The sequence below is a fragment of the Mesoplodon densirostris genome, chromosome 4, assembly GCF_025265405.1.
Source record: "Mesoplodon densirostris isolate mMesDen1 chromosome 4, mMesDen1 primary haplotype, whole genome shotgun sequence".
Taxonomy (NCBI): Eukaryota; Metazoa; Chordata; class Mammalia; order Artiodactyla; family Ziphiidae; genus Mesoplodon; species Mesoplodon densirostris.
Window position 1 is genome coordinate 75,458,936 of NC_082664.1, and position 26,226 is coordinate 75,485,161.

Here is a 26,226-nt window from a genome sequence, read left to right on the forward strand (position 1 = left end):
AGAATCACTTAACGATTTAACTACCTGTGTGCATACTTGATAATAATAAAGCACGCAAAAGACAGGTGTCGAGTAGCTATCTACTGGGGAATAGAGCATTCCAAATGAAGAAGGCTGGGAAGGGGTACATGTCCGGCAGATGGCACCACTGAGCAGCAGGCAAGACAGCGTGGGAGACAACCAAAGAGCTGGTACGTTGTGTGGATGGTGATAGAAGACAGGCATTCCAGGCACTGCAAGGTTACCTGGTTCTCATTTTAGATCTGGTGGGAAGACATTTCTGTGCATCCAGCAGAGACGCAGGTAATGATTGCTGTAGGCGGTGCCGTCAGCAGCCATCGGCCTTTGCACAGAGCTGCAAACCTAGAGCGGCTGGAAGGCTACTTTATGCCTCCACAGAAGTCAACCTGGGAGGGGCGGGGGGTTGTCCCACCTTCTTCCAGGGAGGCCAGCACCACCTGGCTTGGAGAGCCAGATGTCCAAGCTCAGGGCAGAGGATGGGGAGGTACAAGCAGGCAGGTTTTGTTTGACCTGGTCTCCTCTCCCTGCCAGGCTTCACTTCCTATGTCATCCCAGGAGTCCCCCACCTTGCTCAATACTCAACTTACAGTGCTTTTCCTTTCCTCCTGCTTTTTTCCTTTCCTCCTGCTTTTTTCCTTCTGCTGCTTGGCCTTTGTCTTCACAGAACCCAATTCAAGGTGAAAAACTATGATTCGGACGCCAAACCAACCCATGAGTCTCAATAAGGGCACTTGGTCATTCACTCACAGAGGAATGTGTGATTGGCCTATCTGCCTATAAGTATTAATATTATAATATCAAATTATAATATATTATGATGATGATTATCATATCGAGCATCATCAATGTTGTTAGTCATCATTATTGTGGTTGTTACTGTTATTATTACAGATTGTTGTCATTGTGATTGTTATAAAATATTGAATAAAGTTTCTCTATCCATGACAAAAAACAAATGTCAGCCCTAAGCCAAGGAAAAGCAGGCTCAGTGCCAGGCAGGGCTGGGCAGGCAGTCCTCAAGGTCCCCAGGTGCACCAGAGTCCAGTCCAGGTCCCAAGGGAAGCACTGGCGCTCACCCTACAAGCCCAAGTCTGTGTGACCTCAACAATGCCCAGCGCTTGTGGGGAGGCACAGAGGAGAGAGGCAGTAAGGCACTAGCAGGGCAATGTCCCCTACCCTGGCTGAGAGGGGAGCAGACCCCTGATTTAGACAGGGCCTCTTCTCAAAAGCAGCCCAACCCTTCACATCCAGCCCAGCTTCCCGCTGGACTCAGAGCCCCCTGGAAGTCCAGTCACTAGGCAGCCTCGGCTTCCTGCAGCCTGCCCTGGACTTGGGGCTAGGACTCCCCCAGCTGGCCACCTTTTGAGCAAAAACGTGCCTCTCTGCCACGGCCCTGCCCTCAATCCAGAAACAAATCGTGCTGTGCACCTACAGTGTCCCAGGCACAGGGAGACAAGAGTAAATAAGACAGATTCAGTGCCTGCCCTATCAGAGCTCACAGTCTATGAGGCTTTGCCTGATTTATGTAATAATCTCATTTCGAAAAAAATACAAGATGTGAAGTTGTGTCATTTGTATAGAATAATGCAAAGTTCACAAATATTATTTCGTTTAACCCCAAAATCACAGTAGGATTAGAGCTGGAACACTAAGACTTAGCGCTGAAAAGCTGTATGGTTTAGTGGTTAAGCATGCCAGCTCTGGAACTGACTGCCTAGGTTCAAATCCCAGCTCTACCACTTAGTAGCTACGTGCCGACCATAGGGAAAATAATGACTTTATGCCTCGGTTTCTTCATGTCTGAAATACAGGTAATTATAGTTCCCAAATCATACAGTTGTTGTTAGCATTAAATGAACCAGTATTCTGCTTAAAACACAGAAGAGCTCAATATAAGTTAGCTATCATTGCTATCACCTAATCCAAAGTCCTAATTGTGTAATTAGAACCCAGAAAGGTAAAAGGACTTCTACAGTCATACAAAGTTTCTGACCCTTAACCAATGTTCTATTCTCTCTGTCACTGATCTTCTAAGGAACTAGAAAATTCACTCAAAGGAACTTAACTTACCCACCAGCCACTCTAACCAAATGCTTAAATCCTCCTACCTCATCCTCATCTGGTGATCACCAAGCAAGGTGGCTACTCCACTTTCTGACCATTCAGATTAGAAAGTTCTCGAACTAAAATCTGCTTTTTGCAAACATGGTTCAAAAGGATACATGCACCCCAATGTTCATTGCAGTGCTGTTTACAATAGCTAAGACATGGAAGCAATGTCCATCGACAGAGGAATGGATAAAGGAGATGTGGTACTTATATACAACGGAATATTACTCAGCCATTAAAAAGAACGAAATAATGCCATTTGCAGCAACATGGATGGATCTAGAGATTATCACACTAAGTGCAGTAAGTCAGACAGAGAAAGACAAATATCATATGATACAGCTTATATGTGGAATCTAAAAAAAAAATGATACAGATGAAGCAAAAGGTGGGTAACAGAGCAGGGAGGAGAGTGGATCTGAAGAGGTGAGTGGAGAATAGGGCCTTTTTCCTGTCTGCATCCAATCCCTGAGAGAACCTTCCACTGAGGCCTTTGGCCTGTTCTGTCTCTCACGTCTTTGGTTGACAGTCCTAAAGCCACACCCCTTCCAGGAATCACATCACAAATAAATTACTTGCACTCAAGTCTTTGTTATCAGGGTCTGTTTCTGGGAAAACCCAAACTAAGATACCCCCCGAAATCGAGATTTTTTAAATCTACTACAATTATTACAATGTGATGTTGATGCAAAGACAATCAATTAGAGCAGTGAAACAGAACGGAGTCCAGAAAAAGACACATTCATCCATGGACACTTGGTTTATGACAAAGGAGGAAATACAGGGCAGTGGGAAAGGACACTCATTTCAGTGCATATTGCTGAGTCAAGTGAATATCCATGGGGAAAAGTGAAATTTGACCCCTATCTCACACACACACAAACATCAGTTCCAGGTGTCCCACACATTAAAAGTAAAATAATAAAACTTCTAGACAATATGACAGGAGTATCTTTATCACCTCGGGGTTTAGAAAGATTTCTTCAAGGCACACAAAAATCACTGACCTTGGGCTTCCCTGGTGGCACAGTGGTTGAGAGTCCGCCTGCCGATGCAGGGGACACGGGTTCGTGCTCCAGTCAGGGAAGATCCCACATGCCGCGGAGCGGCTGGGCCCGTGAGCCATGGCCGCTGAGCCTGCGCGTCCAGAGCCTGTGCTCCGCAACGGGAAAGGCCACAACAGTGAGAGGCCCGCGTACTGCAAAAAAAAAAAATCACTAACCTTAAAACAAGTTTCTCAACCTTGCACTATTGACATTTTGAACAGGATAAATTTTTGCTGTGGGGGAATGTCCCGTGCATTGCAGGGTGTTTATTTTTTTTTATTTATTTTTTTATAAAATATAAAAAACCCGTGTCCCCTGCATCGGCAGGCGGACTCTCAACCACTGCGCCACCAGGGAGGCCCTTGCAGGGTGTTTAAAAGCATCCCTGGCCTCTACCCACTGAGGCCAGTAGCACCACCACCACTGCCCCAGTTATGACAACGAAAAATATCTCCAGAACATTGCCAAATGTCCCCTGGGGGAAATGTTGCCATGTTTGGTGAGGGGGGACAGAACACACAGTTAGAACTGAACCTCAGATTCAACAACAACAACAACAAAAACAGTGTGTGTCCCAAAAATTTCCTGGGAAATAATTAAATTTTTTCATGGTTTATCTGATATTCAGATTTCACTAGCAGTCCTGTATTTTATCTGAAATTCACCCCCAGTTGCGAATTACTGTCTTAAAGGAAAAATGATTTGATAAATTGGACTACAAGAAGGACTTCTCATCAAAAGACATCTTTAAGAGAGTGAAAAGGCAAGCCACCCTGTGGAGGAAGATCCTTATAGCACATATGCCAACAAAGGGCTCACATGCAGAATTTATACATAATGCCTGTCAATCAATAAGAAAAAAAAAATAAGACAACCCTAAAGAAACACTGACAAGAGACTTGAACAGGAAATTCACAAAATAAGATATCCAAATGGCGAATAAACATATGAAAGGCACCCAACCTTATTAGTAATCAGGAAAATACAAATTTAAACCACAATGCAACTGGGACTTCCCTGGTGGGACAGTGGTTAAGAATCCGCCGGCCAATGCAGGGGACACGGGTTCGAGCCCTGGTCCGGGAAGATCCCACATGCCGCGGAGCAACTAAGCCCGTGCGCCACAACTACTGAGCCTGCGCTCTGGAGCCCGTGAGCCACAACTACTGAGCCCGCGCAGCACAACTACTGAAGCCTGGGCGCCTAGAGCCCGTGCTCCACAACAAGAAGCCACCACAATGAGAAGCCTGCGCACCGCAATGAAAAGTAGCCCCCGCTCACTGCAACTAGAGAAAGCCTGCGCACAGCAATGAAGACCCAACGCAACCAAAAATAAAATAAATAAAAATTAATTAATTAATTAATTTAAAAAAAAAATGTCTATGGGTTCAAGTCCCAATCTAGGTTTTGGCCAGGTTCGAGTCTCAGCACGTGGGTTCAAGTCCCAATCTGAGTTGCTTGGTTTCACTTCTATCTCCACAAACTCTGGGGTCTAAGGAGACTATGTTAAAAAGGGGGACCAACCGCGATGAAGAGTGGCTCCCGCTTGCCACAACTAGAGAAAGCTCTCGCACAGAAACGAAGACCCAACACAGCAAAAATAAATAAATAAATTACTAAACTCCTACCCCCAACATCTTCTTTAAAAAAAAAAAGGAAGGGGGGGAACAGAGGGGTTCTAGGCTCCTTTATCTGTTGGATCTCCATGTTACGATCTTGGTTGATTGGTTGGTTGGTCCTATCATGCTTTAATTAGAAACTATGTGAAATGATGATGTGAATAGCATTTAGCAAATTACATGCCAGAGCCTGAATGAAGTTGTAAAAATCTGCCCAAGCAAAATGAAGCAGGGGGCATTCACACAGAGCTGGCATGGGGGAAGGTGCAGAGTTGCCAGCAAACCCCTCATCCTGCCCTGCCCCAGCCCACGCTGAGAGGAAGAGGAGGAGGACTCACCCCCTGAGTCCTGGCTTCCTGTCCCGCCCCACAGTGATGGCCTGACCACCCAGAGGGACTGTGCTCAACTCCTTTTGCTGCTTCAGGAAGCAGCTGTGGGGGAAACTGTCCCATTTCAATGAAAGAAGTCCTTGTGATTGCTACAGACTCAGGAGGGGCCCTTGTCTTCCTGAAGGGCACCAGCTGCACTTGCCCCTACACCCAGATGTGCAGACAGAAATTTCTCAGGTCTTGTCGTCTGGCTCGGATTCGAACGTTTAACTGCCAAAGTGTCAGATGGACTTTGAGATCTGCAAACGGTTTAACTTAACTAGATCAGTTGTCAAAGGAGAGGCTGAGGAGGAGGGAGAAGCTGACCCACCCATCTCCAGAACCCCAGAGCAAAAAGACTCTAAGGCATTACAAACCTGCTCTCCATCAGCCTCCCAGGGGAGGAGGAGTGGTTACTGGGATCAGAGCGCTGTCCCTATGTATGTCACCTCTTACAAGGGGCACAAAGCTCTGGGATTCCCACCTCACTTCCATGAGGATACTGATGGACCTCCACCCTCCTGAATCTGTGGTCTAAAGGCATCTGACTTAGCAGACTCTCCTCCCCCTCTCCCCACAGCTCCCCACGCCCGCACTGTCCCAGGTATTGTCTCCTGTCAACCAGGCCTCTGGGTTACAAAGACTGACTGACAAAGCACAAGATAGCCTCAGTCCCAAAGCACACTTTGTTTTTGGTCTCTGGAGAGTTCTTTTATTTTCTAGCTAACTCGACAATGCACTTAAGTGAAGATGTGCTCAATTCTATCCAGCATATTCATTTGTAACGGAAGTGTTTCAGGATACATATGCCACAAAGTGTTCCTCCCACATATTTTATATATATATATATATTTTTAAATACTTATTTATTTGGCTGTGCTGGGTTTTAGTTGCGGCATGTGGGATCTTCGTTGCTGTGTGCAGTATCTTCGTTGCGGCATGTGGGATCTTTAGTAGCAGCATGCAGATTCTTTATTTGTGGCATGCTAACTCTTAGTTGCAGCATGCACGTGGGATCTAGTTCCCTAACCAGGGATCAAATCCAGGCCCCCTGCATTGGGAGCACAGAGTCTTAACCACTGGACCACCAAGGAATTTTCCCCACATATTTTTAAAAGACCATTCCACTTGCAGTGTGTGGGACAGTTTGGAGAGAGAAAAGCATGCTGAAGCAGAAATCTATTAAAGAGACTACTTCAGAAAATAGATCAAAGAGGATAATAACTTGAAGAAGAGTCATGGTGGCAGAGATAGAAATAGATGGATCTGGGAAATATTTAGTAAGTAAAATCAAAAGGGTTTTAGATATCCAAGAAGATATATCCAGTGGGAAGTTTTTATAGGATTCAGGAGCTCTGAGGCTCTCCTGTAGTTCATAGGCGATTCGGGAAGTCTTCTTTGAAAAAACTGGTAACCGAATTCACCGAGGTAGATTCTTGGGAGAAAGTGCACAATGGGAAGAAAGGAAGATCCGTAGGACCCAGCTTTGAGGAATATCAACATTGTAAGACCTTAGAGGAGGTGGAGCAAGCAACACAGACTGAATAAAGCTGGGCGAAAGACCCAGGAGAGAGTGTGGCTTTCCTTGAGGCCGAGAAAAGAGAATTTCCAAAGGGAGGGAGGAGTCAGCAAGTGTCCAGTGATACAGAGGTCAAGAAAAACGACTGAAAACTAGGCGTTAGTTTTGGTGACACGTGGGAAATTAGTGATATTGGCGAGAGGGGCAATGAATGATAACGGCAAAGCCAGACGGATGTGAAGTAGAAGTAGAAAATGGACACCACTCTTTTAAGAAGTTTGGCTATGAAGGTGAAGAGAAAGATAGGACATTAGCGGAGGAAGAGGGCTGGAGAAGGGTTATTTTAACTCTAGGGGAACTTGAGAACGTTTAAATGCCGACAGGAAGGAGCCGGAACAGGGAGAAGAAAAGGTGAACTAATAGGCCGGGTAGAGAGAAATCCATTGTACCTCTGGACGGATTCTCTTGTACTACGTATCCACCAAACTGAAGAGACAGCCATAATTCGGAGGACTGAGCATCTTCGGGCTTTAGGTCAAAGGTTTTTTCTACACTAAAACCTTCCCTCCTCCGCCTCCTCCCCTTCTTTCCCCGCCCCCTCGGTCTATTTCCCCACCCCCCGGCCTCCTTGCCAAGATCCCCGCCTCTCCTTGCAGTGAAATATACAGCCTTCACTACGAATTCTTCCGGGTCGCCAGGCAGGGCCACGCCCAGTCCTGCCCGCCCCACAAGTGGAGGGCGCTTCCCGAAAGACGCATGCGCAGAAAGGGTGCAGTCGTCCTAGAGGAGGTGGACTCTAAATCTTGCGCAGGCGCGTTAGGTCCTGGTTGCTATGAGGGTTCTTGTGGGTGAGGGAGGGCAGGAAGGGGGAGCGGGTGGGAGGAGGCCGGTTTATACAAAGAACACATAGCCAGAAATTGAGGGCTAGGAGGCCGTTTCTGAGAGAGGTCACCATCTCGTGCACAGGCAACCTGGCCTTGGCCTCAGAGCCCTAGAAGCCGAATCTCCCTAAACTCTGTGACCTGTGTCACCTCTGCATCGCGGGGAGGGGGCGAGGAGGGGAGAAGTCTGGCGTCAGATGGGAGGGCACCGGAAGAGGGGGCCACGTGGGGACGGAAGGCGCCCCCGGGAGGATAAACACCTCTCATTTTCTGATCAGGTGGCGGAACGGGCTTCATTGGGACAGCCCTAACCCAGCTGCTGAAGGCCAGGGGCCACAAAGTGACGTTGGTCTCCCGAAAGCCAGGGCCCGGTCGGATCACGTGGGTATGTCCAAATTCTGGAAGCATGGGGGGTGGGGGGGGCCTAGTTTGGTGGCGCAGGGCGAGGGCTCGCGGTCACTGTGCGCTTTCTCCAACAGGATGAGCTCGCTACGTCGGGGCTGCCCCGCTGCGATGCCGCCGTCAATCTGGCGGGAGAGAACATCCTCAACCCTCTCCGCAGGTCAGCCGGGCCCTGAAGCTGACATCCTTCAGAGCAGAGGGAGGAGAGGGCCGACTCTGAGGAGAACCTGTGAGCTGTGGAGAATGGGACTGCCAGATTGAGAACTCAGCCCGTATCCCGGGGTGCTCGTTCCCCCACCCCCACTCCTCCACAGCCACTTGCCCTTCTTCCCGCTCAGCTGGTGGACCTTGCTCCCCACGCAGGTTGCCCAAAGTAGATGTGCCTTTTTCTTCTACAGACGAGATGGACCATTCCTCTAAGCTGCAATGCAGGGTTTTATTAGAAACGGATATGGATGGGCCCCAGGGAAAGAGAGGAAAGGAAGGGTATGTACATGTATTTAGTGGCATTTTATTTCCCCTGTTTCTCCTGCAGGTGGAATGAAGCCTTCCAAAAAGAGGTTCTCAGCAGCCGCCTGGAGACCACCCAAATGCTGTCTAGAGCCATTGCCAAGGCCCCACAATCCCCCCAGGTCTGGGTCTTAGTCACAGGTGTAGGTATGTCCCACACCACCAACCCTTAGACTAGCCAGGGAAAGGAGGGAGCACAGTGAGGGGCGGCTCAGGCCCCAGAGTGCTGGTCTTTTCCAAGCGCGGGAACTACCTAGGCCCTCATTCCATGCATATTTCTCCTGACTTTTGTGTACTTTCACTGAGAAATGGGGACCTCAGAGAAAGTGAGGGGAGTGGCACTGCTCCCAGTGCCAGGGAAAGTCCCACCTACTTCCAGGTCCCTTATTTCTTATAGCACAGTTCTTTAGGAACAGAATTCTTGATTCTTGTATTTTACCTTTGGGACCAAATAAATATATACACACACACACACACACAACTAGCCACTGTTCTAAGTGATTTGCACATATTACATTTAATCCTTACAAAAAACCTATGCGGTAGATACTATTATTCCCATTTTAAAGATGCAAAAATTCTGCACAGAGAGGTTATGTAATTTGCCTTTAGTCACAGAGTTAATAAATGGTGGAGCTGAGATGAAAACTCAGGCAGTCTGGCACCCAAGTCTTTATTCTTAGCTTCTCACTCTAGCACCTCAGCTTAGCCCCATAACGAAAGATAAGAATGACTCCAGGGCCGGAACAGGTCAGCTCATGGAGAAGATCAAGGGGAAAATATCCATGGCTCTGAGTTCCCATGGGGAGATCCCAAGGGCCAAGGAGGGTGAGGCCAAGGGGAGCCTTGACTGCAAAGGGCCAGACAGGACCAAGGACACGCAGAGCAAACAAGTGCTGTTCCACCGGCAGCTTACTACCAGCCCAGCCTGACTGCCGAGTACGACGAGGACAGCCCAGGAGGGGATTTTGACTTTTTCTCCAACCTTGTATCCAAATGGGAAGCTGCAGCGAGGCTTCCTGGAGATTCTACACGCCAAGTGGTGGTGCGCTCAGGTGAGAACCAGGGCCTTGGGTATCAGACAGGGTTGGAATGTCTTCTCTGGGATGGGAGGGTGGGGGGATAAGGGGAGCTGGGCTTACAGAGGATGCCTCCACTTCTAGCTAACCTACAGGTGGGAGGGCGGGACATCCCAAAGAGAGCCACACCCCTTGCCTGCCACAGAGCAAAGTCAGCCTGGGGAAAAGGTGAGGAAGGGGAAGCAGGGAGGAGCAGTGGGACTGCCTGGAGGCTGAGGGGCCTTCCTGTACCGTCCTTGCCTGCTCTAGGGGTTGTGCTGGGCCGTGGAGGCGGTGCCATTGGTCACATGCTGCTGCCCTTCCGCCTGGGCCTGGGGGGCCCCATCGGCTCAGGCCACCAGTTCTTCCCCTGGATTCACATCAGAGACTTGGCAGGAATCCTAGCCCACGCCCTTGAAGCAAGCCATGTGCAAGGGGTCCTGAACGGAGTGGCTCCAGCCTCCTCCACTACCAACGCTGAGTTTGCCCGGGCCTTGGGCGCAGCCCTGGGCCGCCCAGCCTTCATCCCTCTCCCCAGCACTGTGGTACAAGCTGTCTTTGGGCGAGAACGTGCCGTCATGCTGCTGGAGGGCCAGAAGGTGGTCCCAAGGCGGACACTGGCTGCTGGCTACCAGTATTCCTTCCCAGAGCTGGGGGCCGCCTTGAAGGAAGTCATATCCTAGGTGGGGGAGGCTCAAGGAAGGGCCTGAGGCCTGTCCCTCAGCAGGGGCTTCCTAATGAGAAACTATGAGCTCAGGTTCTCCTCTGCTTGAAACCTGAAACCATCTCCTCTTTCTCATTGTCCTGTTGCCTCACCTTAACTGAGAGACTGTCCGCTGTTTGAAGGTTGCAATCTCATCAAGTTGGGACCTTACCCTCTTCAACTGCTCCTAAATAAATTCCCAAGTTTGGTTTCCCTGCATGTCCTGTTCCTGGCCCATTTCTCCTTTTTGCTGTGTAGAGAATGTTCCACAGTTTAAGCAATAAAGATAAATTATCTCACTAGCTTCAGCTCATCTCTTTGACCTGGGTTCTGAAATTTATTTCAAGGAGTGCCATCCTAGAAGACCTTTTACTTTACATGGGGTTTTGAAAGTTATAATGTGCAACATCTCCCTTCTTGGTCCCTCCATTGCCAAAAGAGCTGGCAACAAATTTGAGGCACGAGGTTATGACAGAGGTAGAGGCAAGAATGGTGATCCATTTCCAGTGGGCTGTGTGGTCACCCTGCATACTTGTTTCATGCAGTGCCATTAGGATGCCAGCAGAGGGACGGACAAGGTCCAAGTCCAGGACAGCCTTCAGTCTGTCACTGAACAGCAGTGAGTTGATAAAGCAGTCGCACACTGGCCCCAGTTCATCAGGCTGCGGGACAAAGCTGTGCAAAGCTTAGGACTGTCAAAAGATAAGGGCTTGCCTCTCATCTGACTGGGGCCACTTCAGTCAACCAGGATCCCTAGCACAAAAGGGCAGAAGATACCTTGAGCCCACTGCATTCCCACCAGCATTCAAAGTGAAAGGTACAAGGAACCTATCAAAAGTTACAAACTCAATCCTTTCAGGGAAAAAGAGTCCCAAGTATTCATCAAGGAGCCTCTCCCTTTTTATCAACCCTGGTTTCTGCCACAGTTTGACCAGAAGCAGTTCCCCTAGCCCCCAATTCAGGCCATATTAACCAATCTCCTTTCTTCTGAGGGGACCATGGGTTGTCTTTGAATCACTGTTACCACCCCAACTAGCCTCTCCAACTCGCCTGCCCCCAGCCCAGCTCAGTGCAGTGTAGTGGTGGACCGCACCAATGGGGAGGGGCAAAGACACTGGGACCCTAGGACCCTCTCCATCATCATTCTGCTCCACATGCTAGTTGCTGATACAAGGATCTGGGGTGATTTCAACTCCCTGTGCCACTCAGGGAACAGAAATCAGCCTAAAAAGAGGGCCATGTCCAGGGACTTGCTGCAGGGCCCAGACAGCACAGAATCCAGGAACACCTGTCTTCTTTATCTGGTTTTGGACTCTTTAGGAAGTTGACTGGCTCTGTACTGTTCCTGATGGAATGACCGGCCTCAAAGGTAGAAGTAACAGAAAAGCATATTTGGGGATGCACTGAAGGAAGGACTGACTAGTACTGTCCACGAATGGATGTGCTGCCTTGGAGGTAGTAAATTCCCTGGTACAGGAGGACTTCAAGCAGATACAGGACAATGACCTGTAGGAATCAAGGAGGAAAAAGAATGTCCTGAGGAGACAGCAGCTGGTCTGGTGGCCAGTCAAGTATCTTCTGACTCTGATTCTTCAATTTTCGTTTTCCAGATTGGTTCCTCTAGATACAAACTCTATAAACCCTCCCATCCGCATACACGCACACACAGAGCAGAAGTGGGTCTCGCTTTATGCAACATATATGTTCTGTAAAGAAGATGCTAGGGTCAGGTCACATGAACGTTTTCCTCGCAGAACATGGCTTCACTGGTTTGGTGACTGCTCAACGCTCGAGCAAGTGCATTAACCGGGGACTGTGGACTTTCTGACACATTCGTTCAACTGTAAACAAACACCTGAATGCAACAGGAGAGCTGCCATTGATAGGAAGAAACCCTGAGAGTTTTCTGGTAATGCAAACAGTCACCCCTAATTAACCGTTTTGTAAATGTGGATTTGGGGGTGGGGGGGTTGCCCAAAAGGGACGCAGCCATTATAGGGCACATTATACTGAGGATGCAGTGTTAAAAAGTCTAGGGCACAGGTCCTGGGGACAGAGGACCCTCAGCTCTCTGAAAGTGAGGTTTTGGTTAGGAAGCCTGTGCAACCACAGACAGACACACCTGAGGCTTGGTCCAAGTACCTTTCCTCCAAGGAGCTTTCCTCCACGTTCTCATCTCTCCTCCCAACAGGCTTTTTTACCCCTGACTTGTAGGCGGAAGTAAAGACCAAGATCAATCAAGGTCACAGGCAGGCATAGCTGAGACCAGAAGCCAAGTCTCCCTCTGCCTCTCCACCAGATCCCTGCTGCCCCACTGTGACCCAGACCCCGTAACACTAGTCTTTCCAGGGCCCGGCATTCCCTTTGATGCGCCCAGGAGCCCAGCCAGGCCTGGGACTCGTCCTGTCCTCTGGCCATCAGAGCAGCAGCCAGGAGGAGGAAAGGCTTAGCTTCCTGGCCACCTGTTCTACATTCCCCTCCCACCCACCCTAGCCTCCATCCCCAGCTCATCGTGGAGGAGGGGCTGACAGTCCCCATCTCCGTGACCCACCCTTCCCAGCAGCCCCCATTCCCTACAGAAACCCTGCATAAAGCAAGGTTAAGAAGTTAAGGCTGAGCAGAACCTCCTGAGAGCTGGTTGAGGTCCTGACTCAAGATGAGATCAGGTCACCTTACAGACCTGTCCCCAAATTGCCCCAGGCAAGAGCATTCCCCACACACGAAGGCGCTTCCTTGGTGCTTCCCTGACACAAAGCACCAACTCAGGGTGAGACGGGGTCAGGGTCTGAGCAGCAGAGGGACCCTCACAGAATGAGCTGAGCTGGAGGAGGCTGGAGCTGACGGGGTGGCAGTCACTCAGACAGGTGAGGCTCAAAAGTTGAGACTGAGCAGGGCCTCAGAGAGCTGGTTGATGTCCCGGCAGTACGGCTCCCGCTGCAGGATGAAGTCCACCTTGTGATCCTGGCCCCAAAACACCTCCAGCAGTTGGCGCCGGAGCCGCTCGGTCTCCCGCGTCTTCCGGATGCCACCACTGCCTTTTTCCTCTTCTTTTCTCCCCTGCTGCTGATTACCGTGTTCTGTGAAGCCCCTGGCAGAATGCTGCGCCTTAGAAGACCCCTGCGCCCTGGGAAGAAGCAGAGGGAACAGGAAGAACTGATGAGCATCCTCGAGGGAGGTGAGAGCCCAGTGGGCCTCCCTGCTCTCCACTCCCAGTCAACTGCCCTGCCTAGTCTGGGCTCTGGGGAGTGACCCTGAAGTTCCAGAAACCGACCACTGGGGGGCAGTATCAACCCACTTCTGAAGGGAAGATGGCCTGTTCCTTTGGAACCTGGAAGGTGAACCTGCCACTATCTAGTTCTAGGCTAATAAATTAATCACTTTATGTCCAACAGAGGGCATGCTCAATGCAGCTGGCTGTAAGTAAAAGCAAGCACCTTCCAAATAACTCCGTCCAACACACTGATTAGGGAAAACAGGAAACAGGAGTTTCCCTCCCAGCCAGAAGGGTCTGAGTCAGGATTCCTTGGGCCAAGCCCAAGGCAACTTGAACTATTACAGAATAAAGCTGGCCCAGATTGAGGTCATTCTTCCCCCAATTCTCCAGGCCTGCAAGGCCCCTGCAGAGCAAAAGCCAGGGCTGCCTAGGAGAGTCTGAGGCATTACCTGACCGGCTTCTTCAGGAACTCATCCAGTGTAGGGCCATTTCGCCCCAGTGGGTCATCAGGCACCATGAAGAGGTTTCCCACGAAGGTGAAGGGCAGCAGGCTGGACGGGCACAGAGGATGTGTGGTCACAGAGGGGCCTCTGCCCACCTCCCGGACAGCTAAGACCAACACCATCAGAAGCTGCCAGCTACCATCCTTCGCAAAGCAATGTCAGCCCCTTCCCAGAGTCCTCACCCGGTGGCAGAGCAGAGCTGGTTTTAGAGAAAGGTCTGAGTCCGTGCCCTGTGCTCAGGGGAGGGCTCCCTCACCGCTCTCTAATGATTGCCATCCACTTCTCAGACTCCTCTGCCAGGTCCCGGAACTGGTCATTGGAGACAATGATCCCATCGGTCTCTTCAGCCAGCTTCACCATGAACCTGCCACGAAAACCACGGCAGCCATATTGGGATTCTCCAAGGTCCCAACCCCAAAGAGCGTTATCGACTCCCGTGACCCACTTCTGGTGATGGAGTTCTGGCCCCTTCACCTTGCTCCAGCCACCAGGTGACTGACTGCGTACAGGTGCCACGGGTTAGAAAGGAAACCCATGAAAGATGAGTCCATCGTGGTTCCCCAATAGCATCCCCTCAAGTCACCACAATCCTCCACTCAACACTTTGTGCCTCATTAGTATGAGACAGAAAGATCTGGCTCTGGCTCTATCTTCTTCCACCGTGCCCCCATGAATCAGTCACAGATCCATCATGCTCCTCCTCTGAAAGGCTTTCCACTCTGCTTCCATCTTTTCCAGTCCCACCATTACCATCTGAGCTACCTTGACATTGCAAGCATGGTACTACTGCATAGCCTCCTGATGAGGGGGTCCCCTGCCCCCAGCCACTTACCACCCTCCAGTCTCTCCTGGCCTCCCCCAAGAGAACATGCTCTTCCCTACACAAAAGTCTTCCAAACTTGCCCTTTATCTACCAAACATTTCCACACGCCCAGGCCTGGCAGCCAAGGCCGTCTAGAACCCAGCTCCAAGCCACTCTTACGGCCTTATCTCACCCCATACTCCCTGCTGTACTCAGCTCCTGCCAAAATCAATGATCAGATTACACCCTGTTCTTCAAACATGCCCCGTGCTGTCCGACTTCCATGTTTCTCAAACTATTCCCTCCATCTGGAAGGGGCTTCCCCAACCTCACTGATGAACGGAACCACCAGGGGAACTTTAAAAAAATAGATGCCTGGGCCCCACTTTAGTAGTTCTGATTCCACAGGACTGGGGTAGGACTCGTGAGGTGAGTCCTTTTTAACAGGTTTAAAACCTAGAGCTCCAACGCGTCCCATGTCCTTGTCAATCAATCAACAAAAACTCTCAAAGCCTTCTCTTCCCACAAAATCCCAGCCAGAAGGGAGATCCCTTTCCTCTCCATTCTGTACTGTTTGGTTTACAGTTTCTTTGGGCTCTCTGAATTCGAGAATCAGGTCTTCCCTGATTCCCTGCATTCCTGCTTCCTTCGGCAGGCCACGCACCTAGTACTAAGCAGGCAGTCAGTATTTGAAAGACAGTGTGGTATAGAGGGGACTAGTAATCAGGATTCGGTGTGACAGGTGTCTGGTTCTGAGTTTCTGTCTGGGAAACAAATTAAGAAGATGACATAAAAATGTATATGGTATCACATAATGTATAAAAGGTATTTTCAAGTTAAGCATATTTTACTATTATCACGTTACATCATACGTTGTTCCGCAGTATTCAGTAGGCCTGTGCTACGTGCCACTGTGTTTTCACTGTAACTAGGCAAAATTCCAAATTCATATTGTGCTGTCTGCCTATCAGGATGTACACCACTGTACAGACATGTGCCTTCAAAATTTATTACAACTGACTCAACCTTCAGTTTTAACTCTGTCAGTGCTGGCGTGTAAAGAAGATTCCATAGCGCAGATAACCTGTGAAATCTAGACGTAAAACAGAATAGCACTGGGAGAACGTGAACTTTTTGTAGAATACCATTTTCCTGTTAGGGAGTATTTGAAAAAACAAAATATATAATCACTTCAGTTTGGAAACTCGTTTTTAATTTAAAACCGAAATCCTAGAGAATAAAGAACTTGTCACTAGTTTTTTTTAAATTGGTTAGTTAGCTTTTAAAATCCACCCATCTCCCACACTGTGTGCACACTGGGGAGGGAATGTGCCCCGTGTTTTTCAGTTAAACCAGCTAGCAGCTTTAAGTTCTCATTTTCCCTTTGCTACTTCATAGCCTTTGCCAAGAAAGTTAACTACTCTGACCCTCCGTCTCCATTTCTGTACAACAGAGGTAAGGCCCTCTGCCACACTTGATTGGATCCATGAAAAACTAAGGAATATCACTGCCCTCCTGCCCAGCGCCTTGAGTGAGACAAACACATACCTTAGCTTCTTTTGACATTCATAAGGAGGATGAATGAATGGAAGAAGACCTTGAGACAAAGAGATTAATCCACTAAGAGACTCCACAGTCAATGACTGTGCAACCTGGGACTCAAATCCAGACCTGCAAATTCTAAGACCAGTGATCTTTCACTATCTTTTATTATACCATGTTTTGTACAGTCTTATTATGCATGGAATGCGTTTCTTCATTTATCATTACTTTGAACATTTACTCTGGTTTTTCCAGAAGGTTGGGGAATTTCTCTATGTGTTTGGACATCCAGGTTGTAAGAGGCATTTGTCAGCTATTCATGTCATTGGCTTTCCCATCTTTCCACTAAACCAGTATTTTCTAGACAGTAAGGCACTATATAAATATGAGGCATCCTTTAGTTTGATGAGTGAAAAGTGAAGGATGAGGGGACGAACAGAGCTGTCCACCATCCATCTCATCCTGCCTGCAGGGCAGGTTTACCTCCCCAATCATAGGGGCACACGGAGAAGAACTGACCCTTGTCCCACGACTCAGGCTTACAGACAGTGTGAAGGGTCAGGAGCTTCTGTCTCTCCCTCAGTCTCCCACTTGGCTCCTTGAATGTCCAGCCTGTGACCAAGAGAGAAGCAAGTACCTGTCGTCATAGGAAGAGATCCTCTTGCCATCCAAGACCCGGGAGGGAGTGAGGGAGAGCAGGCTGAGGGAATACAGCTTGTGCAGGAAGTGACCCTCTATAGAAAGAGAGGAGCACAATGGGGTTACCCTCAAGGTGGAAGCAGGGCCCATCCCCGGACACAAAAGACCAGTCCCAACTCACCTCTGACCTTGGAGTCCCTACTGAAACGCCACTGAGGCACAAAGACAGTTATGTCGCGGTGGCCACGGTCCCAGAAGTACTGCACAGCAATGGCAATGCCCCGGCTGGAGAAGTAGTGCTGGAGGCCATGCCTGCAGTGGAAAGGGGTCAGCATTCTGCCCCCAGGGGGGCCTGGCAGCCTGGCTGTACTGCCCCCCACTTCGCACATATCCCCTAGGTGAATGCAACTGCCCATCTCGTCATCTCATCCCCCTCCCCAGGACTCTCAGCCCCACCAGGTACTCACACCATGGCCACGTTGCTGCCATCGATGACAATATGGCGGAGGTCTGGCTTGCCCGGCACATTGGCAAGGCACAGGGTAAAAGGGTCCTGGAGGGCCTCCTGGAAACGCTGTGTGCCAGTCACCAAATTACCCCCCCGGGTGCCTCGTTTCCACGGAGACCCCCGACCTCGAGCCGCGACCTGCTGCTTGTCTGCCCTGTCTCCTCTGTCCCCTCGATCTCCGCAGTGCCAAGGGGGTTCAGGCGCTGGTGGGGGGCTGGGCACTCTTGGAGGTGAGGCTTCCCCATTATGGAGCCGCTGCAGGAGGGAGGCTCCCCGGGGCTGGGCTGCCTTCTGACAGGGGCCCTGGGTGCCAGGAGGCTCGCCCTGGACCCAGAACCTTCCTCTTTCCTGAGGCACCCCCTCCTTCCCCAGGGCCTTCCCTTTCAGAGGCACTGCCTGTCCTGCCTCTCTTCCTCCTGACTGTGGCCGGAAGGCCACTTGTCTCTCCCAGGCCTCTTCCCCGGGCCACTCCTTCCACCCCAAATCCATCTCCCTGGGACCACCGTGCTTTGTCCCCTCCTTCTCCATAGCACGTCTCTCTCCCCTTGACTCCTGCCACCCTGCAGGTCCTGTGTCCAGAGACTCCCTGCCGTCACTCAGGGGACTCCTGACTCCCTGGTGCTGAGCACCCAGCAGACCTGGGCTCCCCCACTCCCAGGACGGGAATGCTTGGGGCCCCTGCCCCCTGGATGCCTCTTGCACCAGGCTCAGAAGTTCTTCCTGGACAGCAAGGGGCAGCTGCAGCAGGGCCTCTGTGTGGGCATCCCCCCGGGACTGCAGCAGAGAAGAGAATTCTCTCAGCACTCCAGCACACTGAGAGGCTCCAGGGGATGGCCCCAGCCGAAAGTCCCAGCTCAGCCGCTCCACCAGCTCCTCCACTCGGCTCTGGACCATGACAAAGGCCTCGGTCAGGCCGCTGACCATCAGCGAGCCGGGCGCCCCCGGCACCAGGTGGGCTGATGTGCTCCAAGTCAGGCAATCAAGGAAGAAGCCCTGGGCTCCCAGAAAGATGCAGTGCAGTTTGGGTGGGTAGTGAATTTCATTCCGTAGCTCTGGGCTGCAGAGACCCTTCAGGTACTCCTGGGGGAAAAGGTAGGGAGGGGAGGTAGGAAAAAAAAAAGAGACTGCTGGAATCCTAAGTGGCCCAATAGCTCCTTCGGGGCCGCTGCTCTCCTCTGAGCTCCAGGATGCCTGAGGAGAGCAATGGAGCCCTACAGATCCTGAAAAACGTGGCGGTTAAGAGGGGATCGAGAAACTCACTTCTTTGCCTTTTCAGTTGACAGCCTGTGGCTGAATTTCCATTTAGAACTTGCCTCAACTTAAGTAACTGTTATAATTAGTTGGTTAAAAGGCTGTCTCTTCTCAACATTTATGTGTGTGTATGCGTGTTGTATATTTCCATCCTAACGATCATCATTGATAACTTTTACTGAACTCACGCTTTCCATGCTTTATCTAATTCACAATAAGTTCAGTGAGGTAGATACTGTTATTATTCACATTTTATAGATAAGGAAACAAACTAGGACCACAATGATGGTATTTGGTCTCGCCTTACTGTAAGTCCTGACTAACTCCAAAGGAATCAGTGTGGCCTCCCACCCCTCAGTGAATTCCTTGGTGGGGCCTGCTTGCCCAACCAGATTATCTCTTCTCTCCCAAAGAGTACAAACTGATTTGAACTGAGTCACTTATCTCCAAGCCCTGGCAGAATCTGGGTCATCCGCAGCAGAAATGAAACCAAAACTCTTGACAAATAGAGTTCGGAAGCTCCTCAAAGCTCAGGGCCAGTGAGACAAGCAAAGAGTGGAGATCCTCCCCAGCCCCTCCTCTCTTCTGCCTCCTCAGGGGAGGGAGTCATTGTTTCCCCGGAAGGGTCAGGGAGAGGCGTTCACCTTGGCTCTGCTGGCGTTCTCCTTGGGGCCCTCCAGCTGCAGCCAGATGTGAGGGTTCTCAGGACAGTCCTTCGGGAGGACGCTCATCCCCACCCTGAAGATGCGCTCCACATGGGGTTGCTGTTCCCGCACCTTGTCCTCGGCCTCCGCAGACACCGCAAAACGGTCAGGGGACGGGGAGCCAGCCCCCCAGGTAGGCATGGCTCCTTGGCCGCCCAGCCCTGGAAGGCGGGAAAGCAGCTCAGAGCCTCAATGTCCCCTCAACCCAAATTTGGTCTCCTGGCCTACACCAGCTATCAACAGGTCGCACCTAGTTACCAAACTGGTAAACCCAAGAGGTAACCAGCACTTCAGTCCATCCTGGGGATAGGGAGGGAATGTCAGATTATCTGGACACAGGGCCTTCTCTCCGGAGACAAGTCATGGATAAACAAGGCTGTCTCTCTGGGATGGGTGTGTGGCCTTTGGAAAATGACCACAGCCCTGGGCAGGAAGCGGGGGCGGGGCGGTGGGGGCGGGGGGTATCCAGCTGGGTCTGGAGGCCAGAAGGAGGGGACAGGTGACGAAAGAGTCCCTCTCCTCCGGGTCTCTGCAATCTCCGGGTCCAAGACGCCCTCTTAAAGATGAATCCTCACCAGGGCTTGAACTGGGCTGTCCTCTGGGTCCCTTGTCAGCCATTTCCAAGGTTCTAGCCACTCCCACCCCTCCCCCTTCCCCCGCCGTCTGCTGCACCCCTCGGTCGCGCCACGAGCCCCACGCGGGGCCCAGGGGTCGGACCGGGCCCCGCCCATAGCCGCTGGCGGCTGCCGCCCCCCGACTGCGCTCTGCACTGCGGCCTCTGGCTCCCGCGGCCCGAGCGCCGGGGAGCGCGCGCCTACCCGCCTCGCCGCCCGCCGCGGCCTCAGTCCCGCCGGCGCCACTCGGTGCCCGCCGGCCCCAGCTTCGCCCGCGCCCCCGGCCCAGGGAAGAAGGGCGAGGGGCCCGAATCTGGGCGGGCCTTCCCGATTCCTCACCCAACGGGGACCTCTCTTCCCCACATCACGAACAGTTTTTTGAGTCACTTCCTGGCCGGGGGCGGAGTCAGCCGGGCCCCTCCCGGGGCTGGGCCTGCACCGAGCCCCGGCGCGCGCCCGCCCCCGCCAGCTGCAGGCTGCTCCCCGCCCGCGGCCGGAGCCTTGGCCCGGGCCCAGGCCCCAGCCGGGTCCCTCCCCCGGCCCCGCCCTCAGCCTACTCGCTCCCCCGGCCCCGCCCACTCGCCCGCTCCTGCTCCAAGCTTGCGGGGTCACGTCTCCGCGCTCTTCTGAGTTTTCAATCGCTCCACGCAGTTGTTTCTCAGGAATGAGGAACCACTTCATGGAGAGATGGAGGTGAAGAGCGCCTTAAAGGGACGAATGCAGTCCCTTCGGATGAAGATATAGAAGACCAAGGAAAGAAAGAGACGGGCCCAAGGTCACAGGATAGTGGCACTGTTGAGCCAAGCACTTTCCATCAAAACAGTTGCTGGGAAAACACAAGGACACTCCCTTTTCTCCAACGGTGGAAAAGATGCTGCTAAGAGGGCTGCTGACTTGCGACGGATTTTGAAGAGGGGAGGAGCTGTAGGAGCTGTCTCACACATACGCACACACTCACACACATACACATACAAGAACTCACAGCCTCACACAGACACCCATGTTCTCTGTCGTCCCAGTTCCAGCCTTCAGTGCTCTCGGGAGGGGCTGCCCTGGGGTTCTGGCTGTAGCCCTCCTATATGGCTGCCTCATTTCTCCTCTCCCTCCCAGAGCCCAGCTGCTGTCATTTTGTGCCCTGCCGAGGAGGCAGGAACTGCAGTGACAGCAGGAGTGAGAGGCAGGACAGAGTCGTGGGGCACAGAGAGGGATGGAGAGGGAGATGCCAAGACCAGGTGACCACGAGTCCCAGAGAGAGAGCTGAGAAGCAGGGTGAGGGGTGGTGAGAGCCTGGAGGAGAGGTGCGCAAAGCCAAGGAGCAGACAGAGAAGGCTTGTGGGTCACTGAGCCACTCAGCCATGCTGGGAGCAAAGCGACACTGGCCACCAGGTCCCTCACGCAGCCCCGGGCTGACCTTGGCCCTGACACTTCTGGCCCTGGGGACCGGGTGGGCCCAGGAGGGGACAGAGCCAGTCCTCCTGGAAGGTGAGTGCCTGGTGGTCTGTGAGCCCAGCCGAGCTGCTGCAGGGGGGCCAGGGGGAGCAGCCCTGGGAGAGGCGCCCCCTGGAAGAGTGGCATTTGCTGCAGTCCGAAGCCACCACCACGAGCCAGCAGGGGAGATCGGCAATGGCACCAGTGGAGCCATATACTTCGACCAGGTAATCCCTCTACCCTGCAAAGACCTGCAATCACTGTCCAAACCCACTGTGCTGCTAAGGAAACAGCCCTGCTGTGGCCAGTTGCCCCCAAGCCTTCTGCCCGGCTCCCTTCCCTTCATTCCCACCACACCCTCCTTGCCCTTTCTCACCACTGCTTTTGAATCCGTGCATTCCTCCTGTTTGGTCTACTTGCCACCCCTTCCGTTCCTTACTCACTGCCCCTTCCCCCCAATCCTGGTTTCCCCGAGCCCCAGGCATCCCCAAGCCCCACTCAGTAGGGTCGCTTCTCACAGGTCCTGGTGAACGAGGGCGGTGGCTTTGACCGGGCCTCAGGCTCCTTCGTGGCCCCTGTCCGGGGCGTCTACAGCTTCCGGTTCCATGTGGTGAAGGTGTACAACCGCCAGACTGTCCAGGTGACCTGAACCCTAGGCCCTGTCCCATCCCCGGCTCAGGAGAGGAAGGGAAGGGGGAAATAAGTGGAGCCCAGGGGATCCCCAGGCAGACCTCCATTGGCCTACATCCTGGGGGGCCAGGAGCAAGGTGGGAAAGGGCCCACCTAGCAAAGACTGTGAAGGAGGCACGGAGTCCAACACTGGCCACCTCTCAGCCCTCCCACGAGGGTGCTCTGAGCCTCGGGTTCCCAGGTTCCAGAGTGTCCCTCTGGGGCTGCAGGGAAGGAAGGAAGCCCTCAGGGAAGTGGGGTTCCCGGAACAAGGACTGGGGAGAGGTGCTAACTGGGCTCCCCTCCCCAGGTAAGCCTGATGCTGAACACATGGCCTGTCATCTCGGCCTTTGCCAACGACCCAGACGTGACCCGGGAGGCAGCCACCAGCTCTGTGCTACTGCCCCTGGACCCCGGGGACCGAGTATCTCTGCGCCTGCGTCGAGGGAACCTGCTGGGTGGCTGGAAATATTCAAGCTTCTCTGGCTTCCTCATTTTCCCACTCTGAGGACTCAAGCCTTTCAAGGACGGAAATCTAGCCCCTGACCCCTGCCCTCTGCCCTCTCCTGCCCCAGAAGTAGCATCTTCAGGGCAGGAGAGAGACTCCCTCTGGCTGCCTTTATTCCACGTCCTTGCATGGGACCCCGTGCCAAACATCCAAGGTGAAGAGTAGAGCTCTGGTGTCTCGGGACCTGCCCCTCTTAACTTGCCCCTCACAGTTGCCTCTCACTGCATCTCTTTCTGCCTGCAGCCCTAGGATCAGGGCAGGCTTTGGCAGGTAGGGAGGCCTGTGCTACTTTGCAGACTCTGCTCCTCCTGTCCCCCCAACTCCAACCCAGCTTCCTGCTCAGTGCTATTTGGGAACAGATGGTACAGGTGAGCCTGACAGGCCCCTACAGGGGACCAGATGGACCAGCCTCAGCATACCCAGCAGGCTCCTTCCTGTGAGGAGTGCCAGCATGACAGATCTCGGCCAGCACAGTCAGAAGCTGAGCCAGCACTGTGTGGACTAGAGCAGGAGGGAGACTCGGCCAGTAGCAGAACTGTGGGGAGGGCCACAGAGCAGCCCAGGGCCTGTGGCTGGTGCGGCAGGAAGGGGGCATGCACCCAGCCTGAACACAGTATACATTTTTCATGTACATTGGGGCAGCCAGCAGACGGTGAACCGGGCGTCTATTTGTGGCAGATCCCAGATGGACTCTGGCCCTCATCTCCCCACCCAAGACATGGGTGTGTGTGTTTGCTTTGGCCGAGAGTGGGTATACAAAGGTTCCTTTGGCAGCTGGAGGTGGAGGTAGGTCACATGTGGTCAATTGTAGATCTCCAGGCATGGAACACATGACCGTGGCCCCCTCCTAGAACTGCTCCGCCTTTGTAGTCTTAAGTTCAATCACTTCATGCTCTGACCACCACCTCCTTCCTCCCAGCTCTCTCAGGGACCTTCACTGTACCTGTCCCACACTATCCCACAACCTCTCTTCTTTCTCCTGATTTGTGCTGTCTTATCCTCCTCCTTAAAATTCCTTGGATTCCATAATTCATCCTTTCAACCACTCTCCTGCCAGTATTATAAATTCTGTCTCACCTCTCTGTCCCATTGGCCCAGCATGGATGAATCTATCAATAAAGTAATTAGAGAATGATGCTCAGTGAGACCCTATAGGATCACTAAAGAGAGAACACGACATTATAACTGGGTTCAGGGGTTACAGGATACAAGCAGGTATGCTGTAGGGAAAATAAATGTAAAACTGTATGTCAGAGTCAAATAAAAAAGGATTTGGTAGTGCCTGAGTTAAATAGGAAATCCCAATGTGAATTTGGGGTTTTCAAAAGAAATAACTTTTTCAAACTTTGTCACTAAAGCGGCATAGAAACAACATCAGGAAAAAATCTGATATGCATTCTTAGCACCTGAATCTTTGCCTCAAATATTATTTACCTTTAAAAAGACTCAAGGTCCCTTGGAGAATAGCTCCATGTGATAAATAACTCTAGGCCTGGAACCTATTGGTGAAGACAAAAAGCAAAGATACTTTCTTAAATGTAGGGTAGAGCTGAGAAGGCAAAGGAACCAATTTTAATAGGCTTCCACAAATTGACATTCTGTGACAATTTGATAATCAAAAGGAAAATAATATTGTTAATTGGAACAAGGTGAATTTTTAAAACCCACAACTCTGTTGTGATTTTCAAAAAGGAAAAAGTAACTATACAATGTACAAAAATGTAGTTAATATACTGAGTGAAGAAGTATGACTATAATAGGATATTTTTAGTTAATTTTGATAAGTAGAAGAGTATAAGTATAGCAGATATTATATCTATTCATAAGGTGCACTTATTTTTCTTTATCTGCAGAAGTAGGGAGGGGTGGATCCAGAGAGCTCTCAGTAATTCCAGAAAAAGTTGGAACTGTACCAAAAATGAAAGAGACTGATTGGCACCATCAGGTCATATATTACAACTAGGAAGAAAGAAGCTCCAACAGTGTGTTACATGAACATGAATTAGGCAAACATCCAAAAGATAACTGCTCACTGCTCAAACATGATCCTTCATTTCTTGGGAAAGGGGGCCTCTATACTACCCTACTAATTATAATGAGATTACAGTAACAGTAAAACCCAAAATAATAATGGCTTAAACAAGATGGCAGATTATTTCTGTCTCACATAGAAGAATCTGCAGATAAAGAGTGCAGGGTTGGGGCTTCCCTGGTGGCGCAGTGGTTGAGAGTCCGCCTGCCGATGCAGGGGACACGGGTTCGTGTCCCGGTCCGGGAAGATCCCACATGCCGCGAAGCAGCTGGGCCCGTGAGCCATGGCCGCTGAGCCTGCGCGTCCGGAGCCTGTGCTCCGCAACGGGAGAGGCCACAGCAGTGAGAGGCCCGCATACCACAAAAAAAAAAAAAAAAAGAGTGCAGGGTTGGATGGCAGCTTTATGATCACCACAACCCAGTTTTCTTTCTTGCTGTTCTACCACCTTTAGCATATCACCTCCTGACCCAAGATAGCTCCTTGAGCTCCAGCCATTACTTCACCCTTACAGTCCCAGGAAGGAGGAAGGAAGGGCACACCCATTTCCTTTTAAAGAAGCTTTCTGAGAGGTACCTCCGACAGTTCTGTTTTCATCTCATTGGCTAGAATTTAGTCTAGCCACACCAGGCAAGGGAGAGAGGCTAGGAAATAGAGTCTTTATTCCAGGCAGCTATGCCCAGCTAAAAGGCAGGAGATATATAATAAGGAAGAAGAGGAGATTGGATATTGGGGAAAACAACAGTATTGGGGATATTGGGGAAGTTTGTAAAAATGCAAATGAGCTAGATAAATTTGTAAATAATGTCAGTAAAGTTATTGTATTAGTTTTCTATTGCTGTGTAGTAACTACCACAAAGTAGTGTCTTAACGCAACTTTGACCTATTTATTATCTCACAGTTTCTGTGGGTCAGAAGTCCAGCAGAGCATGACTGGATTCTCTGCTCAGGGTTTCATTAGGTCAAAAGAAAGGTGTAGGCAGGGCTGCCTTCCTTACTGAAGTAGAAGAATCCACTCCCAAGCTCATTCAGAATTCAGTTCCTTATGGTTGTAGGATTGAGGTTCCTTGCCATCAATCTCTGGGCCAGAAACATCAGGCCAAGTCCTTCTCACAGTTTGAACCTCTCTGACCTACCCTTCTGTCATGTCTCTGGCTTTAAAAATTCTCTGATTTTAAGCGTTCTTGTAATTAGATTGGGCCCACACAGATAATCCAGGATAAGCTCTCTATTTTAGGGCCCATAACTTTAATTACATAGAAAACGTCCCTTTACCGTTAAACATAAGAGGTTTGGGCATGGACATCTCTGGGACATCTGCATATCATAGTCATTAAACTTAAAGATGACATCGTTTAAAGAAAAGGCATCCAGTTACAATACACTACTTCATGGGAAAAGTGGGGACTTGAAAAGTTCCAGTGATATATAAGATAAGCACTGGCTCAGATTTTCATCATCTTAGAAGGTAAAGTATTTCCCAGGTCCCAACCAAGAATTCATTGATTAATAATTCAAAACTTCATCTGCACAGAGATTATATTCTTCTTTTGGATATCCAAATTCAAAAATTGGTCTG

General features: G+C 51.0%; 3 protein-coding genes across 11 annotated transcripts; 2 read left to right on the forward strand and 1 right to left on the reverse strand.

Annotated features, from left to right (window-relative positions):
• The first annotated feature begins 7,438 nt into the window (after positions 1-7,438).
• Positions 7,439-10,538, forward strand: SDR39U1 (short chain dehydrogenase/reductase family 39U member 1). Of its 6 annotated transcripts, none has more exons than XM_060096367.1 (6): positions 7,439-7,502; positions 7,842-7,948; positions 8,043-8,125; positions 8,501-8,622; positions 9,387-9,530; positions 9,804-10,538. In XM_060096367.1, exons 1-6 carry the CDS (start codon positions 7,439-7,441, stop codon positions 10,214-10,216), a joined length of 933 nt encoding a protein of 310 aa, XP_059952350.1. In that variant the 3' UTR covers positions 10,217-10,538. The 6 variants fall into 6 exon arrangements, with proteins under 6 accessions (XP_059952350.1, XP_059952351.1, XP_059952354.1 ...); XM_060096368.1 differs by having other exon boundaries at positions 7,467-7,530; XM_060096371.1 differs by lacking the exons at positions 7,439-7,502; positions 8,043-8,125 and adding exons at positions 7,555-7,629; positions 8,126-8,194.
• A 1,370-nt stretch (positions 10,539-11,908) lies between these two features.
• On the reverse strand, positions 11,909-20,455 carry KHNYN (KH and NYN domain containing). Of its 4 annotated transcripts, none has more exons than XM_060096364.1 (8): positions 20,218-20,450; positions 19,340-19,560; positions 17,404-18,524; positions 17,118-17,248; positions 16,935-17,031; positions 14,210-14,317; positions 13,900-14,001; positions 11,909-13,360 (listed from the first exon to the last, which is right to left on the reverse strand). In XM_060096364.1, the coding sequence occupies exons 2-8, from the start codon at positions 19,538-19,540 to the stop codon at positions 13,108-13,110; spliced, it is 2,013 nt and encodes a 670-aa protein (XP_059952347.1). In that variant the 5' UTR covers positions 19,541-19,560; positions 20,218-20,450; the 3' UTR covers positions 11,909-13,107. The 4 variants fall into 4 exon arrangements, 3 of the variants coding, with proteins under 3 accessions (XP_059952347.1, XP_059952348.1, XP_059952349.1); XM_060096365.1 differs by lacking the exon at positions 20,218-20,450 and adding an exon at positions 19,975-19,992; XR_009531735.1 differs by lacking the exon at positions 11,909-13,360 and having other exon boundaries at positions 13,921-14,001; positions 14,136-14,317; positions 20,218-20,454.
• On the forward strand, positions 19,328-24,889 carry CBLN3 (cerebellin 3 precursor). The gene is made up of 4 exons (XM_060096373.1): positions 19,328-19,532; positions 20,676-21,668; positions 21,962-22,081; positions 22,421-24,889. The coding sequence occupies exons 2-4, from the start codon at positions 21,369-21,371 to the stop codon at positions 22,616-22,618; spliced, it is 618 nt and encodes a 205-aa protein (XP_059952356.1). The 5' UTR covers positions 19,328-19,532; positions 20,676-21,368; the 3' UTR covers positions 22,619-24,889.
• Positions 24,890-26,226: the final 1,337 nt, after the last annotated feature.

What these genes read in the sequence shown, in the direction of transcription:
- SDR39U1 (XM_060096367.1), top strand. Translation starts at nt 7,439, where the DNA reads ATGCGCAGAAAGGGTGCAGTCGTCCTAGAGGAGGTGGACTCTAAATCT. An exon ending in ATCTTGCGCAGGCGCGTTAG is followed by an intron (nt 7,503 to 7,841) that starts GTCCTGGTTGCT and finishes TTTTCTGATCAG; the next exon opens with GTGGCGGAACGGGCTTCATT. An exon ending in GGTCTTAGTCACAGGTGTAG is followed by an intron (nt 8,623 to 9,386) that starts GTATGTCCCACA and finishes TTCCACCGGCAG; the next exon opens with CTTACTACCAGCCCAGCCTG.
- KHNYN (XM_060096364.1), bottom strand. Translation starts at nt 19,540, where the DNA reads ATGCCTACCTGGGGGGCTGGCTCCCCGTCCCCTGACCGTTTTGCGGTG. An exon ending in GGCAGCAACGTGGCCATGGT is followed by an intron (nt 17,249 to 17,403) that starts GTGAGTACCTGG and finishes TTTCCACTGCAG; the next exon opens with GCATGGCCTCCAGCACTACT. An exon ending in TTCCTGAAGAAGCCGGTCAG is followed by an intron (nt 13,361 to 13,899) that starts GTAATGCCTCAG and finishes GCTTCTTCCCAG; the next exon opens with GGCGCAGGGGTCTTCTAAGG.
- CBLN3 (XM_060096373.1), top strand. Translation starts at nt 21,369, where the DNA reads ATGCTGGGAGCAAAGCGACACTGGCCACCAGGTCCCTCACGCAGCCCC. An exon ending in GAGCCATATACTTCGACCAG is followed by an intron (nt 21,669 to 21,961) that starts GTAATCCCTCTA and finishes CGCTTCTCACAG; the next exon opens with GTCCTGGTGAACGAGGGCGG. An exon ending in ACAACCGCCAGACTGTCCAG is followed by an intron (nt 22,082 to 22,420) that starts GTGACCTGAACC and finishes TCCCCTCCCCAG; the next exon opens with GTAAGCCTGATGCTGAACAC.